Source organism: Microtus ochrogaster, chromosome 4 (assembly GCF_000317375.1).
Source record: "Microtus ochrogaster isolate Prairie Vole_2 chromosome 4, MicOch1.0, whole genome shotgun sequence".
Lineage (NCBI taxonomy): Eukaryota > Metazoa > Chordata > Mammalia > Rodentia > Cricetidae > Microtus > Microtus ochrogaster.
This window is the reverse complement of record NC_022011.1, coordinates 39,914,469-39,931,054: the sequence shown is the minus strand read 5'-3', so window position 1 is coordinate 39,931,054 and position 16,586 is coordinate 39,914,469. Positions and strand designations below refer to the sequence as shown.

Below are 16,586 nucleotides of genomic sequence, written 5' to 3'. Positions count from 1 at the left end.
GGAACCCTGACTGCTCTTCAGACTTGAGAGGGAGGGGGAGAGGAGTGGGGGGAGGGCGGGAGGAGTGGGAGGCTGGGAGGAGGCAGAAATTTTTTTCTCAATAAAAAAAAGAAAATATATTCTTTTCACACACAATATAATCTGTTTACTATTTCTTCTCTCTCTACTCCTCCCAGATCCCCCCCCATCTACCCTCCATTCAGGATCCACTTCCTTTCTGTCTCTCATTGGAAAATAACAGACTTCTAAGAGATGACAACAAAATATAACAAAGTAAAATATATTAAGAAAATGAAAGCCATCAAATTAAAGTTGTACAAGGAAAATCAACAGAAAGAAAAAGAGCCTAAGAGAAGGCACAAGAATCAGAGACCCACTCATTCTCATACTCAGAAGTTCCATAAAAACACTAAATTGGAAGCTGTACTTTATATCCACAGGAACTGGTGATGACCCGTGGAGCCCTGGGCATGCAGTTTTAGTCTCTGTAAGTTCATATGATCTTTGTTCATGTTGATTTAGAGGGCCATGTTTTCTTTGTCTGTCTGGCTCTTTTATTGTTTCCTATTCCTTTTCTGCAGACATTTCTCTGAGGGGAGGAATTTGATGTCAATATTTCATTTATAGTTATGTGTCACATACTTTCTCTGTCAGTATGATGTCTGGCTGTAGGCCTCTGTATTTATTCTCATCTTCTAAGGGAGGAAGATTCTCTGATGATGACTGAATAAGAAACTTATCTGAGTATGGTATAATATCCTTAGGAGTCATTTTATCACTACTTATTTTTCTTAGAACAGTGGTATTTGGTTTTATACTAAGTCCCTTGGCTATCTATTCTTTAGTTCTTGGTCACCCAAACAGGGTTGACTACAGCTCAATTTCACAGAATAGTCATCAAGTCAAATTAGTTATTCATTGTTTTCTCCACAGGGTTTGTGCCTCCACTGTGGTAGCATGTCTTGCAGGCAGCACACTACTGTAGATGGAAGGGTTTTGGCTGAGTTGGTGTTTATGTTTTTCTTTTGGTAGCATGCAAAGTGCTTTCTTGCATCAAACACATTAGAATGTAGGGGTGTGAATTCTATGTAGGCATCAGTTCAACCTCTCTATGTTCACTTAGTTGTGTGGGTTATTTGGAGACTTCATTAGGATGCCACCTTTATATATTTTAGTAAGTTTCTACCACACTAGGTTTCCATACCACCCCTCAGATATCCTCTCTCTAGCCAATCTCCCTTCCATATCCCCATTGATCCTCATGTTCCAGTCCCTCATATCCCCAGTTTATCCTTATAATATATTCTCTTTTCCCCTTCCAGGGAAAATAGTCTCCTCCATGTATCCTCCATAGTTCCTTCCTCTCTACCTAACCTGTTTAGGTCTATGGATTATAGGTTGATTATCATTTACTTAATTGCTATTATCCACATGCAAGCAAATACATATCATATTTATATTTTTGGGTCTGGGACAACAGCATGACTTTTCTCATTCTATCAATTTATCTGTAAATTTTATGAAGTCTTTTTGTCTTAATGACAGTGTCCATTGATTTACAGAAACTTCTGTTTTAGGAGGTCCCATTTATTCAATGTTGCCCTTATTGTCTGTGCTACAGGGGTTATATGTAGGAAGTGGTCTCCTGTGCCCATATGTTGCAGACTATTTCCCACTTTCTCTTCTATCAAGTTCAGTGTGTTCAGATTGATATTGAGATCTTTAATCCATTTGGACTTGAGTTTTGTGCATGGTGATAGATAAGGATCTATTTTCATTCTTCTACAGGTTGACAACCAGTTCTGCCAGCACCATTACTCTGATGAATATCTTGCATATCACCATAAAACCTTCATCTGGCAATGGATGGAAATAGAGACAGAGACCCACATTGGAGCACTGGACTGAGCTCCCAAGGTCCAAATGAAGAGCAGAAAGAGAGAGAACATGAGCAAGGAAGTCAGGGCTGTGAGGGGTGAGCCCATCCACTGTGACGGTGGGGCCGATCTAATGGGAACTCACCAAGGCCAGCTGGACTGGGACTGATGGAGCATGTGATCAAACTGGACTCTCTGAATGTGGCTGACATGGAGGGCTGATTGAGAAGCCAAGGACAATGGCACTAGGTTTTCATTCTACTCCATGTACTGGCTTTGTAGGAACCTATTCTGTTGGGATCCTCACCTTCCTAGACCTGGATGGAGGGGGGAGGACACTGGATTTCTCACAGGGCAGGAAACCCTGACTGCTCTTTGGACTGGAGAAGAAGGGGGAAGGGGAGAGGGGAGGGGGAGGGAAATGGGAGGAGGGGAAGAGGTGAAAATTTGTAATAATAATAATAAACAAAAAAATTTATGATGCCATTTTTAACAGATGCAAATGAACCACATTTTCTTTATCTGTTCTTCCATTGAGGGACATCTAGGTTGTTTTCAGTTTCAGTTGTTATTGTTGTTGATGTATGTGCATGTATTGTTTTCCTTCTTTTGAGCTTTCTTGTCTGAGATTATTTATTTCCTGTGTATTTATGGTTGTGGTTAACTTCTTTAGGTGAAGTTTTCCTTCTATTACTTTAGAAATCAAAATTATAGCTGAAGTTCAGAAGTGTGTTAGAGTGACTATTAGGTGGGTGTGAGGGAATATGAAGGTGAACATGACTTATGACATATTTAAATGAAAATATCGTTATGAAATCCATCACTGCTAAAATGAATATTTGTCAACAAACATTTAAAAAATAAACCATGAATAAATTTGTTTCAAAACAAGCAAAAATTCCCCAAAATATAAATCTGAATGAGGTAACAAGCACCCATGATATGCTGTGTAGCATGTGAATGCTGGAATTATTATTATTATAGGCCAAATTAAGTGGCATTCAACATCAATTGGGTACTTCCTGAAGAAGTCACTTTTATTAATGAAAAATGGATGAATTAATTTCCCCAATCCCAACAGCAGTTTCCCCACCCTCCTCTTTTAGTTCCTGCCAGCAAATTTCATGATTTCATTGTTTTTAACAGATAAATAATACTCAACTGTGTAAATATACCACATTTTCCTTATTCGTTCTTTGGTTGATAGTAATCTAGGTTGTTTCCAGTTTCTGGCTATTATGAATAAAGCTGCTGTGAACATAGTTGAGGAAGAGTCCTTGTGTTATGATAAAACATACTTTGGGTATATGCCCAGGAATGGTATAGCTGGATCTTGAGGTAGGTTGATTCCCAATTTTCTGAGAAACCACCATACTAATTTCCAGAATGCTTGTACAAGTTGGCAGTCTTACCACCAATAGAGGAGTGTTCCCCTTATTCCACATCCTCTCCAGCATAAGCTGTCATTGATAGATATTTTTGATCTTAGCCATTTCTGACTAGTATAAGATGGTATTTCAGAGTTGTTTTGATTTGCATTTTCCTGATGACTAAGGATGTTGAATATATCCTTAAGTGTTTTTTGGCCATGTGAGATTCTTCTGTTGAGAATTCTCTGTTTAGTTCAGTATCCCATTTTTAATTGGTTTATTTGGAATTTCAGATGAAGAAGGAAACTATATACTCATAACAGGAATAATTTATCAAGATGAAGTCTCAATCCTGAACATCTGTGGCCCATATACATGAGCACCCACATATGTTAAAGAAACATTACTAAGCTTAAATCACACATAAAACCCCACACACAAGTAGGAGACTTCAACACACCACTCTCCCCATTGGACAAGTCAAGCAGACAGAAACCTAACAGAATCATAGGAGAACTAACAGATGTCATGACTCAAATGGACTTAACAGACACCTACAGAACATCTGCTCAAATATAAAAGAATATGTCTTCTTTTCAGCACCTCATGGAACCTTTTACAAAATTGACCATATACTGGGTAACAAAGGAAACCTTAACAGATACAAAAAAAAAGGAGTAAGCCCCTGTATCTTATTGGATCACCATGGTCTAAAGTTAGAATTTAGCAACAACACTAATTGCAGAAAGCCTACAAACTCATGGAAATTGAACAGTGTTCTATTGAACCACTCCTGGGTTAAAGAAGAAATGAAGACAGAAATTAAAGACTTTCTGGAATTCAATGAAAATAAAGAAACAACATACTCAAACTTATGGGACACTATGAAAGCAGTGCTAAAAGGAAAGTTTATAGAAACTAAGTGCCCACATAAAGAAAGTGGAGAAAGCTTACATCAGTGACTTAAAAGCACACCTGAAAGCTCTAGAACAAAAGAGCAGACTCACCCAGGAGGAGCAGACAACAGGAAAGAATCAAATTGAAGTATAAAATCAATAAAATAAAAACAAAGAAAACAATACAAAAAATCAAAGAAACAAAGAGATTCTTTAAAACCTTTTTTGATAGCCAAAACAATCTTATACAATAAAGGAACTTCTGGAGGCATTACCATCCCTGACTTCAAACTCTATTACAGAGCTACAGTAATGAAAACAGCATGGTATTAACATAAAAAGAGAGATGTCGACTAATGGAATCATATAGAAGACCTGGATTTTAACCCTCAAACCTGTGAATACCTCATTTTCAATAAAGGAGCTAAAAGTATACAATAGAAGAAAGAAAGCATCTTCAACAAATGGTGCTTGCACAGCTGGATGTCAACCAGTAGAAGAATGAAAATAGACCCATATCTATCACCATGCACAAAACTCAAGTCCAAATGGATCAAAGACCTCAATATCAATCTGAACACACTGAACCTGATAGAAGAGAAAGTGGGAAGTATCCTATAACATATGGGCACAGGAGATCATTTCCTATGTATAACCCCAGCAGCACAGACATTAAGGGCAACATTGAATAAATGGGACCTACTAAAACTGAGAAGCTTCTGTAAAGCAAAGGACACTGTCACTAAAACAAAAAGGCAACCTACTGACTGGGAGAAGATCTTCACCAACCCCGCAACAGACAAAGGTCTGATCTCCAAAATACATAGAGAATTCAAGAAACTAGACTTTAAAATGCTAATTAACCCAATTAAAAAATGGGGCACTGAGCTGAACAGAGAATTTTCAACAGAAGAAGTTCAAAGGGCTAAAAGACACTTAAGGCCATGCTCAACCTCCTTAGGGATCAGGGATATACAAATCAAAACAACTTTGAGATATCATCTTACACCTATCAGAATGGCTAAAACCAAAAACACCAATAATAGCCTTTGCTGGAGAGGTTGTGGAGGAAGGGGTATACTCATCCATTGCTGGTGGGAATGCAAACTTGTGCAACCACTTTGGAAAGCAGTGTGGTGGTTTCTCAGGAAATTCGGAATCAACCTACTCCTGGACCCAGCAATACCACTCTGGGGAATATACCCAAAAGATGCCCTATCATATTACAAAAGCATTTGTTCAACTGTGTTCATAGCAGCATTATTTGTAATAGCCAGAACCTGTAAACAACCTAGATGTCCTTCAATGGAAGAATGGATGAAGAAAGTGTAGAATATATACACATTAGAGTACTACTCAGCGTTAAAAAACAATGACATCATGAATTTTGCATGCAAATGGATGGAAATAGAAAACACTATCCTGAGTGAGATGACCCAGACTCAAAAAGATGAACATGGGATGTACTCACTCATAATTGGTTTCTAACCATAAATAAAGGACCTTGAGTCTATAATTTGTGATCCTAAAGAAGCTAAATAAGAATGGGAACCCAAAGAAAAACATATAGTTATCCTCCTGGATATGGGTAGTAGACAAGATTGCTGGGCAAAAACTTGGGATCTTGGGGGTGGGGTGGGATGGGGGTAAGGGGAGATACGGAGAGAAAAGTGAGAAGGGGAGGATGGGGTGAACTTGGGGAAATGGGATGGTTGGGATAAAGGAAGGGTGGATATGGGAGCAGGGAAGCATATATCTTAATTAAGAGAGCCATGTTAGTGTTGGCAAGAGACTTGAACCTAAGGGGGTTCCCAGGTGCCCAGGGCGATGTCCCCATTTAGTTCCTGGGGCAGCTGAGGAGAAGGAACCTGAAATGACCCTATCCTATAGCCATACTGATGAATATCTTGCATATCACCATAGAACCTTCTTCTGGCGATGGATGGAGATAGAGACAGAGACCCACATTGGAGCACCAGAATGAGCTCCCAAGGTCCCAATGAGGAACAGAAGGAGGGAGAACATGAGCAAGGAAGTCAGGACCACGAGGGGTGCACCCACCCACTGAGACAGTGGGGCTGATCTATTGGGAGCTCACCAAGGCCAGCTGGACTATGACTGAAAAAGCATGGGATAAAACCGGACTCTCTGAACATGGCGAACAATGAGGGCTGATGAGAAGCCAAGGACAATGGCCTGGGTTTTGATCCTACTTCATGTTCTGGCTTTGTGGGAGCCTAGCCAGTTTGGATGCTCATTTTCCTAGACCTGGTTGGAGGGGGGAGGACCTTTGACTTTCCACAGGACAGGGAACCCTGACTGTTCTTCGGACTGGAGAGGGAGGGGGAGAGGAGTGGGGGGAGGGGGAAAGGAGTGGGAGCAGGGGGAGAGAAATGGGAGGCTGGGAGGAGGCGGAAATTTTTTTCAATAAAAAATAAATAAAATCAGCGAAACAAAGAGATTCTTTAAAACATTTTATACCTCAATTTGATTCCATTAATGGATAAAAAAAAATGTACCTTAACACAAGGGATTTGGTCCAGCTCCAAGTTAATATACCAGGATTTGTTTACTCCCTATGGGAGTCCTTACCTGTTAGGAGGAGTGGACGGGTGTGGGCTGGAAGGAAGCAGGGTAGGGAGGAGGAGTGGGAGGGAGAATGGTTGTTGAAATGTAAAATAAAAAAAGTAAAATCAAATATGTTATAACATCAAAAAGATTAAATTTCCAATTTCTTGATGTTCAATGGAAGAACTCCACAAATATTTCCAAATATCTTTCCCTATTATTATGACAGTTGGCTGTCATTGTAAATAGTAATATGCCCATTTAGAACTATTATCCCTAAAATTATGTTGGAGTTTGTTTTCATCTTTTTTTGTGTCTGTGTATGTGAGTGTATTTTTAAAAATTAAATATCAAATAATCATAGGAGTCATGATTTTTTTTATTTTTTATTGATTTTATTGAGCTATACATTTTCCTATGCTCCCCTCCCTTCATTTGCCCTCCCCTTATACCCTCTTCCATGGTCCCCATGCTCTCAATTTTCTCAGGAGATACTGTCTTTTTCTACTTTCCATGTAGATTAGGTCCATGTATGTCTCTCTTAGGGTCCTCATTGTTGTCTAGGTTCTCTTGGATTGTAATTTGTAGGCTGGTTTTCTTTGTTTTAGGTCTAAAGCCACTTGAGTGAGTATATATGATATTTGTGTTTCTAGGTCTGGGTTACCCCATTCAATATGATGTTTTCTAGATCCACCGATTAGCCTGCAAATTTCAAGATGCCATTTTTTTCTCTGCTGTTTAGGTCTATAGCAATTTTTTTATAGGATTGTTTGTTCTTTTGATGACCACTTTTTTAAAGTTATTTGTATATTTTGGAGACCAGCCCACTGTTTGTTGTGGTATTGGTGAAGATCTTTTTCCATTCTGTAGGCTGTCATTTTGTCTAGCTGACCTTTGCTTTACAGAAACTCCTTAGTTTAAGGAGGTCCCATTTATTGTTTCTTTCAGTGTCTGTGCTGCTGGGATTATATTTAGGAAGTGGTATCCTGTGCCAGTGTGTTCAAATGTACGTCCCTCTTTCTCTTCTATGAGATTCGGTGTGTTTAGTTTTATGTTGAGGTCTTAGATCCATTTGGACTTGAGTTTTGTTCATGGTGATAGCTACACAACAACTGACATGACAGTCTAAGATTTGCCTCACTATCAACATGTAGAAGAATGAAAATAGACCCATATCTATCACCTATACAGTGTGTTTGTGTTTGTATACACACCAGCATATATATATATATATATGGAGGATATGCATACATATTTAACTAATTTCCTACGCTCCATTCTTCAAGAAACACTCACATAAATATAATACATTTACTGAGCAAGGACTGAAGCAAAAGAGAAAAGTAGGGGTGAAAAAGACAATAATTTTCCCTCAAATTGAAAAATTTGAGATAGTGTGAAAAGAAGTAGTTCCAATTTAGTGACATAAAAATTTGAGTGAATTAGATTTCTTGTAATATCATTCCTGTCATAAAAATTGCTCATGGTTTGGAAAACAGGTTCTGAAGAACAGCAAGTAATTTTGGGAACATCAAAAGATTCCTAAAACCCAGAGATTTTGTAGAACTTTAGATAAAATATGCCCAATATTCTGCAATGCTCTGTGGTCAAAATAGTTAAAACAACTGGACTGATCAGAACATGAAACCTCCCCACAACTCCAACAGCCACTTTAAGAGACTTGGAGACATTTCCTTCCCATGTAGTTCAGAGAATTCATCCCCTGAGATGTAATATATCCTTTCTTTAGGTGACAGCTCTTAACATTATTATTCTAAGAAGACTTCCATAAAGCTGGAGCCAAAGTGTAAGGATTAGATCACATAATCTAGAGGAAGAAGATAGGACATCTCCTGAGAACACCAGTCCATCGTAAGGATCAAAGTGGGTATTAGCATACCTTTTCAGCAGAGTCTGGAAGGGAGAGCCTTTTGATGGACTTGAAATTCTCCTTTTCTTTCTCCTTGGCACTAAACACCACAGATAGCTACAGCAGTTGGCAGACCAACTACTGAAGTCTGAAGAGTCTGCAGTAGTCAAGGTGACTGACCACTGTGATGTCACAGTTCTGAGGCTCATGGCATAACTGATAAATGGCATGTGCCTAGCCCTCATCTGCTTTTATCGAGATATAATTTTAGGTTGAAAATTATTTTTAGGAAAGAACAGAAATTTTATGACTGCTCATACTTGTGCAATAGAAATATTACTGCATCCCCAAACCCCAGTGTGCTATGATAACTACATGTGCTGGATTATTTTCTGTTGTTCACCACTTTGAAGTTTGGAAGGATAAAAGTAATCTATCAATTTGGTCTCTGATCATTTTCACCTTGATTATATTGCATCACATAAAATGGTGTCATGTCCGGGACATGGATGAGACTGCATGGGGTGAAACAAGAGCCAGACAAGGAAGACAGGCCTAACCTTGTTCTCAGTCAATTATGTTCAAGTATCCATGAGAAAGGATCCACTAAATCAGCTTTAATCCCTTTTGAGGTCAGCACCTGCAATCAGAGGGTGGCCTTCTAGGTGAGTCTATCTCTTAAAAAATACCACCATCTCTCATCCTTGCCACACTAGGGAGTAAGCGTAAACATATAAACCCATGGAATGAAATGACTCCAATCATAGAACCAGAAAATCTATACTTGTATAGTTCATATTGGGACATCCCCATTACAGCAATGATTCTTTATTCTTTTTCTTGTTTGTGAAATTTTATTATATTTTAATTGAAATAGAATTACATCTCTTTCTCTCCTTTTCCTACATAGATTCCTTCCCAACTGCCCTCCTTTAAAATCCTCCAATCCCTGTCTGCTCTGAAGTTGAGTCTCCTTTTTATTTTATTATTGCTCTCTCTGTCTCTCTGTCTCTGTCTCTCTGTCTCTGTCTCTCTGTCTCTCTCTGTCTCTCTCTCTCTGTCTCTCTCTCTCTCTCTCTCTCTCTCTCTAACACACACACAAATTCATATTTTTTGCTGACCCTAATTTTGGTATTAGAGTGTTTATCATTTTAAGTCTGACCACACTGCATTGGGAAGCCAATAAGTGATTAGTTCCTGGGAGATGCTATTTGTCCTTTTGCCAACAGTCATTAGTTTTCTGTAGTTCTTTTTTTAGACATAGGATCCTGTGAAATATTTTCCCTTTATTGGTAATATGTCTATTGGTATTGCCATTTTTCTGGTTTTGTTTATGAAGCTATTTCTAGGAGAGACTGTTTTACAGCAGACTTCCTGGTGTTTGGCTCCTCCATTCTTTCCAATCCCTTTTCTCTGATGTTCCCTGAGTCAAAGATGTAGGGGCTGCATATAGATCTATTCAGTGGGATGGTTGCCCCTCCTTTGGTGATACCTCTAGTGTTTATATTTGTGATGGTCTCTGTTTGCTGTAACGAGTAGCTTCTTGGGATGGGGGTGGTAACCACACTTACATGTGGGTATGTAGGTTGTCCATCTTTGGATGTGGTAATATGTCCATTTAGAAATATTATCCCTAAAATTATATTAGATTCTGTTTTATCCTTTACTGTTTCTGTCTATGTGTGTGTATTTGTTATTAAATGTGAAGTAAACACAGGAGTCATATTTTAAACAGGACAAAATGATGGGAAATCTTCCTTTGGTTACTGTTTTTATTTCTCAGGTGTAAAGAGATTCTCATGTCTGTTTCAAACAGTTCTTTTCCTAAGGGAGTCAATGACAATGAAGCAATCTTCTTCTATGTTCCTCTAATTGGGATCTGGGGAAAGAGATTGCATTCCATGTCCCCTGCATGCTTTCTAAAATGTGAGCTCACATGGATTTCTCAGGAGATATGGAAAATTTATATAATTATATATCTATCATGTCTCATTCTGTTTGTTGCAATGGATAAGTGAATTCTTCAGATGATTCCACTTTTTCCCTGTATAGTGTGCTTTCTAGAAGAAATGGAAAAGCCTCCTCAAAACTTTTAGCGAAAGGTATCTGTTCATCATCTAAGTGGGCCTGTCAGATCGGTACATTCATCTGCTTCACTGCATAGATTTTGTTCTCTCTCACACTCTTTCTCTCTGTGTCTGTCTCTCTGACTAATACATTTCAAATCTCATTGATCACACCATCAAATCACAAACACCACCCTAGAGAGTAATTTACTCTGTACTGAGAACCTACCCAAACATTGAGATAAAAGGACAAAACAAAAGAAAACTCTACAGTGAATATTTTTCTTAATCTTATCTTGATTTCTGAAAAGAAAGCAAGAAAAACATCTTATTTGCTCACATTTACCTTCAACACACAGTTTATAATGTGTTTTCTTCAGATTTCTCCCCAAATCTCTGCAATTTTGCTGCAATAGTTGATGTTCCCACACCAGCTAGTATTCCTGGTTTGTTCCAATCTGCATTTTACCTGGCAGGCGGCAAGCCTTTTCAGATTTTCTACCCCGTCACTTTCTCAGATGTTACTGTTCTTGGACAGGTGGAAACTTTCTATCATAGAAAATTAGAATCCTATCTTCCTGCTCCTTAAATGTCCTCTAAATAATATATTTCTGTGATTGGCATTACTTAGAGTTTTCCTTTTTTCTCAAAGTCCCTAGCATTGTTTTTTCTGAACATTTTCTTGGAGCCCCATTTTTATAGTATTCTTATTCAGGTTCTTCCATTAAAGGATCTTCAGAGAATGTATATCACTTCTTCATCACCTTGTCCTCCTGTGACTTGACATATTCTCAAAAGCATGGATGCATTTCTCTAAACCCACTTATAATACAACATATATAGTATATAAAATGGCATAAGAATACTATCGCTTATTGCAATATTGCTCAAAAGAGCAAATAATTAGAAACAATCTACCCAGGTACAGATAGATAACTAACATTTTTGTTATGATAATGTAATTGTTACTAACACAGAAATGAGTAAGAAATAAATTATAATCAACTTAAGGCAATAATGCATCAACTGCATATTTTAACAGAGTGAGAAGGATAATAGAGGCATTTCAAAGACTGTTTTGAACAAGTTGGGAGAACTGAAACATTGACTGTATTTAAAGCCTGGAAAGAGGGAAGAGGCAAATGGTGAGAACCCAACCCCTCACAGAGAAAAACTTGGTCATTAATCATGTCTTCCCTTAGAATACAACCAAGAGCTCTCTCAGCCACTAAGAGATTGACTCTAATTCTATTGTTTTCATTTTCCTATTGTTTAGTGATTGCTCCCATGGATAGAAAATGACTATAAAGGGGGGGCAGAAAAATTCCAGCTTAGCAATGGAGAAAACATACAGGAAATGCATAAAAGGTAACCATCTTTGGCTTCAAACCCAGCTTTAGAATAAAGCAGGCAACATTTCTTTTGCTAGAAAAACAGGAGGAATTTACTTTGCTCAGCTGAGAAGTGGTGCTCCCAGGGGTTCTGTGGACTTGCTTGAGATGCTTTGGTTTGAGCTGAGGATGTTAATATGGAGTCAGGGTCATTTTCTGCAGCCTAGGAAGAGTGAAGGCAGAGTGAGCAAGTGGATGGAGAGACAGCTCTGCTATAGGAAGAATGCATAGCTGCTTGTGAGCTGTTCTTGGTGCTTATACTACTGGCACAGACTCATGCACCCAAGGCTTTGACCCTCCGTATATGCCACTTCCACTAAAATCCCCAGATCCTGGTATCTTCAGATCCAAAAACCTCCCTGGGTTCCTCTATCTGATTTAATTCAAGGAAATAAAACATTAGGCTTGTGCATTCAAGAGACATTGAAAAAATTAAGAGAGATCAAAAGCCATCAAAATCATGTTGATTTTTCTATTTGCTGGTCCCAATTTTTACATTATTTCTTTCATTGAAATCATGTTGTTTTTTTGATTTGCTGGTACCAATTTACCCTGTGACTAATTCCTTATCTAAAATTGCCCTAATGAAAACCGTAACCTTGAACTGGATGTGGAACTGATTTGATAATTTTTTGATGTTTCACTGTTCCCTCTAAAAGGTATTCAGTTGTTTTCTAGTTGGGGAAATAATATATCTTTCCAAACCATAACTAGATCATTACATGACAAAAATCTATGTATTAAGGTTAATACAGGCAGACTAAGTGGCTCAAACTATGTTATTTTTCTGATAATGTCATTAATATAATGTTTTTATAGTGTACAAGTCAAATCATTCTTTCCTATTTCATCTTTCATTTACATCAGAAGATGAAGATCATGAGGAGATATAATGAGAGCTCTGTGTCTGAGTTCATCCTCCTGGGACTCCCCATCCAGCCAGAGGACCAAGACATGTACTCTGCCCTGTTCCTAGTCATCTACATGACCACAGTGCTGGGGAACCTGCTCATCATCCTGCTCATCAGGCTGGACTCTCACCTCCACACCCCCATGTACTTCTTCCTCAGCCACTTGGCCTTCACAGACATCTCTTTCTCGTCAGTCACAGCTCCAAAGATGCTCATGAATATGCTGACACACAGTCAGTCCATCTCATATGCTGGGTGCATTTCCCAGATGTATTTTTTCCTATCCCTTGCAAATGTTGACAGCTTCCTTCTGACCTCCATGGCCTATGACAGGTATGTGGCCATCTGTCACCCTCTGCACTACACCACCATCATGAATCAGAGCCTCTGTGTCCTGCTAATAGTTGTGTCCTGGGCTTTGTCCTTTGCCAATTCCCTTGTTCACACCCTCCTCTTGGCTCATTTATCTCATTTCAGAGACAATATCATCCCCCACTACTTCTGTGATCTCTCTGCCTTACTTAAACTGTCCAGCTCAGACACCACCGTCAATGAGCTGGTCATCCTTCTTTTAGGTACACTGGCCATTACTCTACCATTCATATGCATCCTGGTCTCTTACGGCCGCATTGGAGCCACCATCCTGAGAAGTCCCTCCATCAAGGGAATCTGCAAAGCCTTGTCCACATGTGGTTCTCACCTCTCTGTGGTTTGTCTGTACTATGGAGCCATTATTGGGCTATACCTGGTCCCTTCATCTAATAAAACTAATGACAAGGATGTCATTGTGGCTGTGATGTACAATGTAGTCACACCCATGTTGAATCCCTTTATCTACAGTCTGAGGAATCGTGACATGAAAGGAGCCATGAGAAATATCCTTATCAGTAGAGTGTGTCCACAGTGATGTGGTCTTCTCTGGTAACAACCCTACTCCCTTCTCTTCTCTAATCCATCCTTTGTTCTCTGTCTTAGTGAAACTTCATGTGACCACCTTTTCTTCACTCATTTCTCCTTGCACAGTTTCCTCTCTATTTAATTACCTTGCTGACATTGATTATCTTGGGAAGGTCTCAAAAATCTCCCTACATTTTTCCTTGCTTTGCAAACATTTTATTTTTTTTTATATAGTCATTACCAAGTCTTTTAAAGCTAGGTTTGTAGCTTTCATTGCAAAGATCTTTTTCTTTCTGAAGATGACAGAAATATTTCTTCTGTTAAATTAATGATTGTATTTTTATATTTTATTTTATAGTATACTCTGATGTTTTGGTCAGTAACTCTAATTAGAGCTCTCATTTAATGGTCATTTATTTATTTTTATTATTGTGTATAGGTGTTTTGCCTGCATGTATGTCTGTGCATCATGCTTGTGTCTAGTGTCTGAGGCCAGAAGAGGGTGTCAGACTGTCTGGGACTGACTTTATGGAAGGTTGTGAGCTACCACATGGGTAATTGAAAACAAACCTGGGTCCTCTGGAAGAACAGTCAGTACTCTTAATCACTGAGCCATATGTTCTGCCCCTTATATTTAGTTTTTAGTTTTTGTAGTTAACACTCAAATGTGGCAGATATTTATGGGGTTTATGTGATGTTTCCCTGCATGTAATTAATGTATAGTATTCAAATTAAGGGAAGTATAGTAATTTACTCAATTATTTACCATGTTAGTATGAAATTATTCCAAGTTCTCTAATCTAGCCTTGTGCTAATACATAGTATTTATTTTTATATATTTTAATTAATTTATTGTCATGTTTTCTGTATCTATTTTAGTATATGTGCTGCAGAAGCGAGCACTGTTTTCTGTATCTATGTTTTGCCTGCAAGCATGTCAATGCAGCGCATACATGCAGTGTATACAGATGCCTGAGGAGGACATTGAATGCCCTGGAACTGAAGTTAGAGACACTTTTATTCACTGTGTGGGGTCTGGGACCTGAACCAGTGTCAACTGGTAGAGCAGGTCGTGCTTGCTTTTAATTTTAAAAAATAATCTTTTTATTTTACATACCAGTTATAGTCCCCCCTCCTTCCCCTCATGTTCCCCCTCTTTATACTCCCTTTCTATCCCCCCTGTCCACTTCCTCCATGATAACTATGAATCTTTTGGTCAGTAACTCTAATTAGGAATCTCATTTAACATTTATTTATTTATTTATCTATCTATTTTATTCCTTGTGTATGGGTGTTGCATGATTAATAAAAATCCAGAGACAGATATTATGGTTCAAGCTGAAGGTGAGAAAAGCAAAACAGTCAGCCACTGGCTGTTTTGACTCGATCTCAGTCCAAAATGGTTTTCTTGCCTCCAGGAATCCTCAGAATGAGACTGTGTCTGAAACCTGGATCTTCCCATTTTATATTCCTCCCTAGATCTGGGATTAAAGGCATGTACCACTATTGCCTGGATTCTATGGCAAACACGTGTGACTACTTAGATTAAAGGTGTATGTCACCAGTGTCTGTTATAATGAATATAAGAAAAATATATACAATAAGCACAATGACTATGTAAAATATATACAGATAATAAATACATCAGCAATGTCTAACCCACTTGCATTTGACAAATTCAGAGAAAATACTCCATATCTGCCCTATCTTGACAAGTACAAAGGCTTGTACCTAATTTAATTCTATAATAACTTGCTTTCTGTGTCAGTTAAACAAGGAAACTATAACTATAACTATTCAGGGTTGAACTCCCTTAGAGACCAAAGAAGGAAATAATATTAACTAAGTAAACAGGAAGTACAAGCAAGCAGCTTTCAGAAAAAAAAAAATGGGAGAAGTGACTGAAACAGATGAATGCCTAGATAGTCACCCAAAGTTCCTCTGCAATGTTGGGGAATCTATCTTTGGTCTACAGGCCTAGCATTTCTGACAGACTTCCTGTGATGTAGGATATTCTGAAGAGCTGTGCCTCCTTATCTTGACAATGTTCGGCAGTCACCTTCTTTTCTGTCCTGCTTGTCTCATTAGGACAGCATACTGTCAGCAGTTGAGGCAATGTCATTTTCTTGCTAGGTGGCTCACTTTTGCCACAAAGAAAGTAAACCTTTTTTGTATTTCCATTATCTTCTCTGAAGTAGAATGGTGCTGCCAGGAGCAGACATTTCTCATTGTCATAAAAAAGAGTCTATGCTATTGAAACATCTTAAATGCCATATTCTACAGATCTCTGAAGTGTTTGAAGATTACTTGTCAATCTAAAATATATTTTTGTTTGTCCTTGAAAACATACCTAATGTGACTACAAGTTCAACTGTAATTGGTGACTAATTACTAACATGAATTTCCTTATTCTCCTAAATAGTAATAATAATAGTAACTTTCAAAGGCTAGAAACTTGCATTATATTGTTAAATGATCTGTATAGGAACAATATCTTGAATAAGATTAGAAATGTATGATACATAAGTTTTAATAAAATTAATCTCAAATTTGAATCAACATACAAAATTTATATATAATTTACAAAAGTCCAATCTAATGTAAAACATTTAAAATAGTAGTTGCTGTCTAAAAGTAAATTCAATAATAAACCTTTTGATCTTTATTCTCTTTTTCTTTTTTCAGAGTAGATTTTATCCTATCATATCTATATCCCCCCTTTTTCTTTTCAAAACTAAAT

General features: G+C 38.0%; 1 protein-coding gene across 1 annotated transcript in view; it reads left to right on the top strand.

The window, feature by feature from the left end:
- Positions 1–13,856, top strand: part of LOC106144521 (olfactory receptor 50-like) — a 22,454-nt gene extending 8,598 nt beyond the window's left edge. Inside the window, 1 exon segment of the mRNA XM_013355711.2 lies at positions 12,909–13,856. Within this exon segment, the coding sequence (XP_013211165.2) occupies positions 12,909–13,856 (948 nt within the window).
- The last annotated feature ends 2,730 nt before the right edge of the window (positions 13,857–16,586 follow it).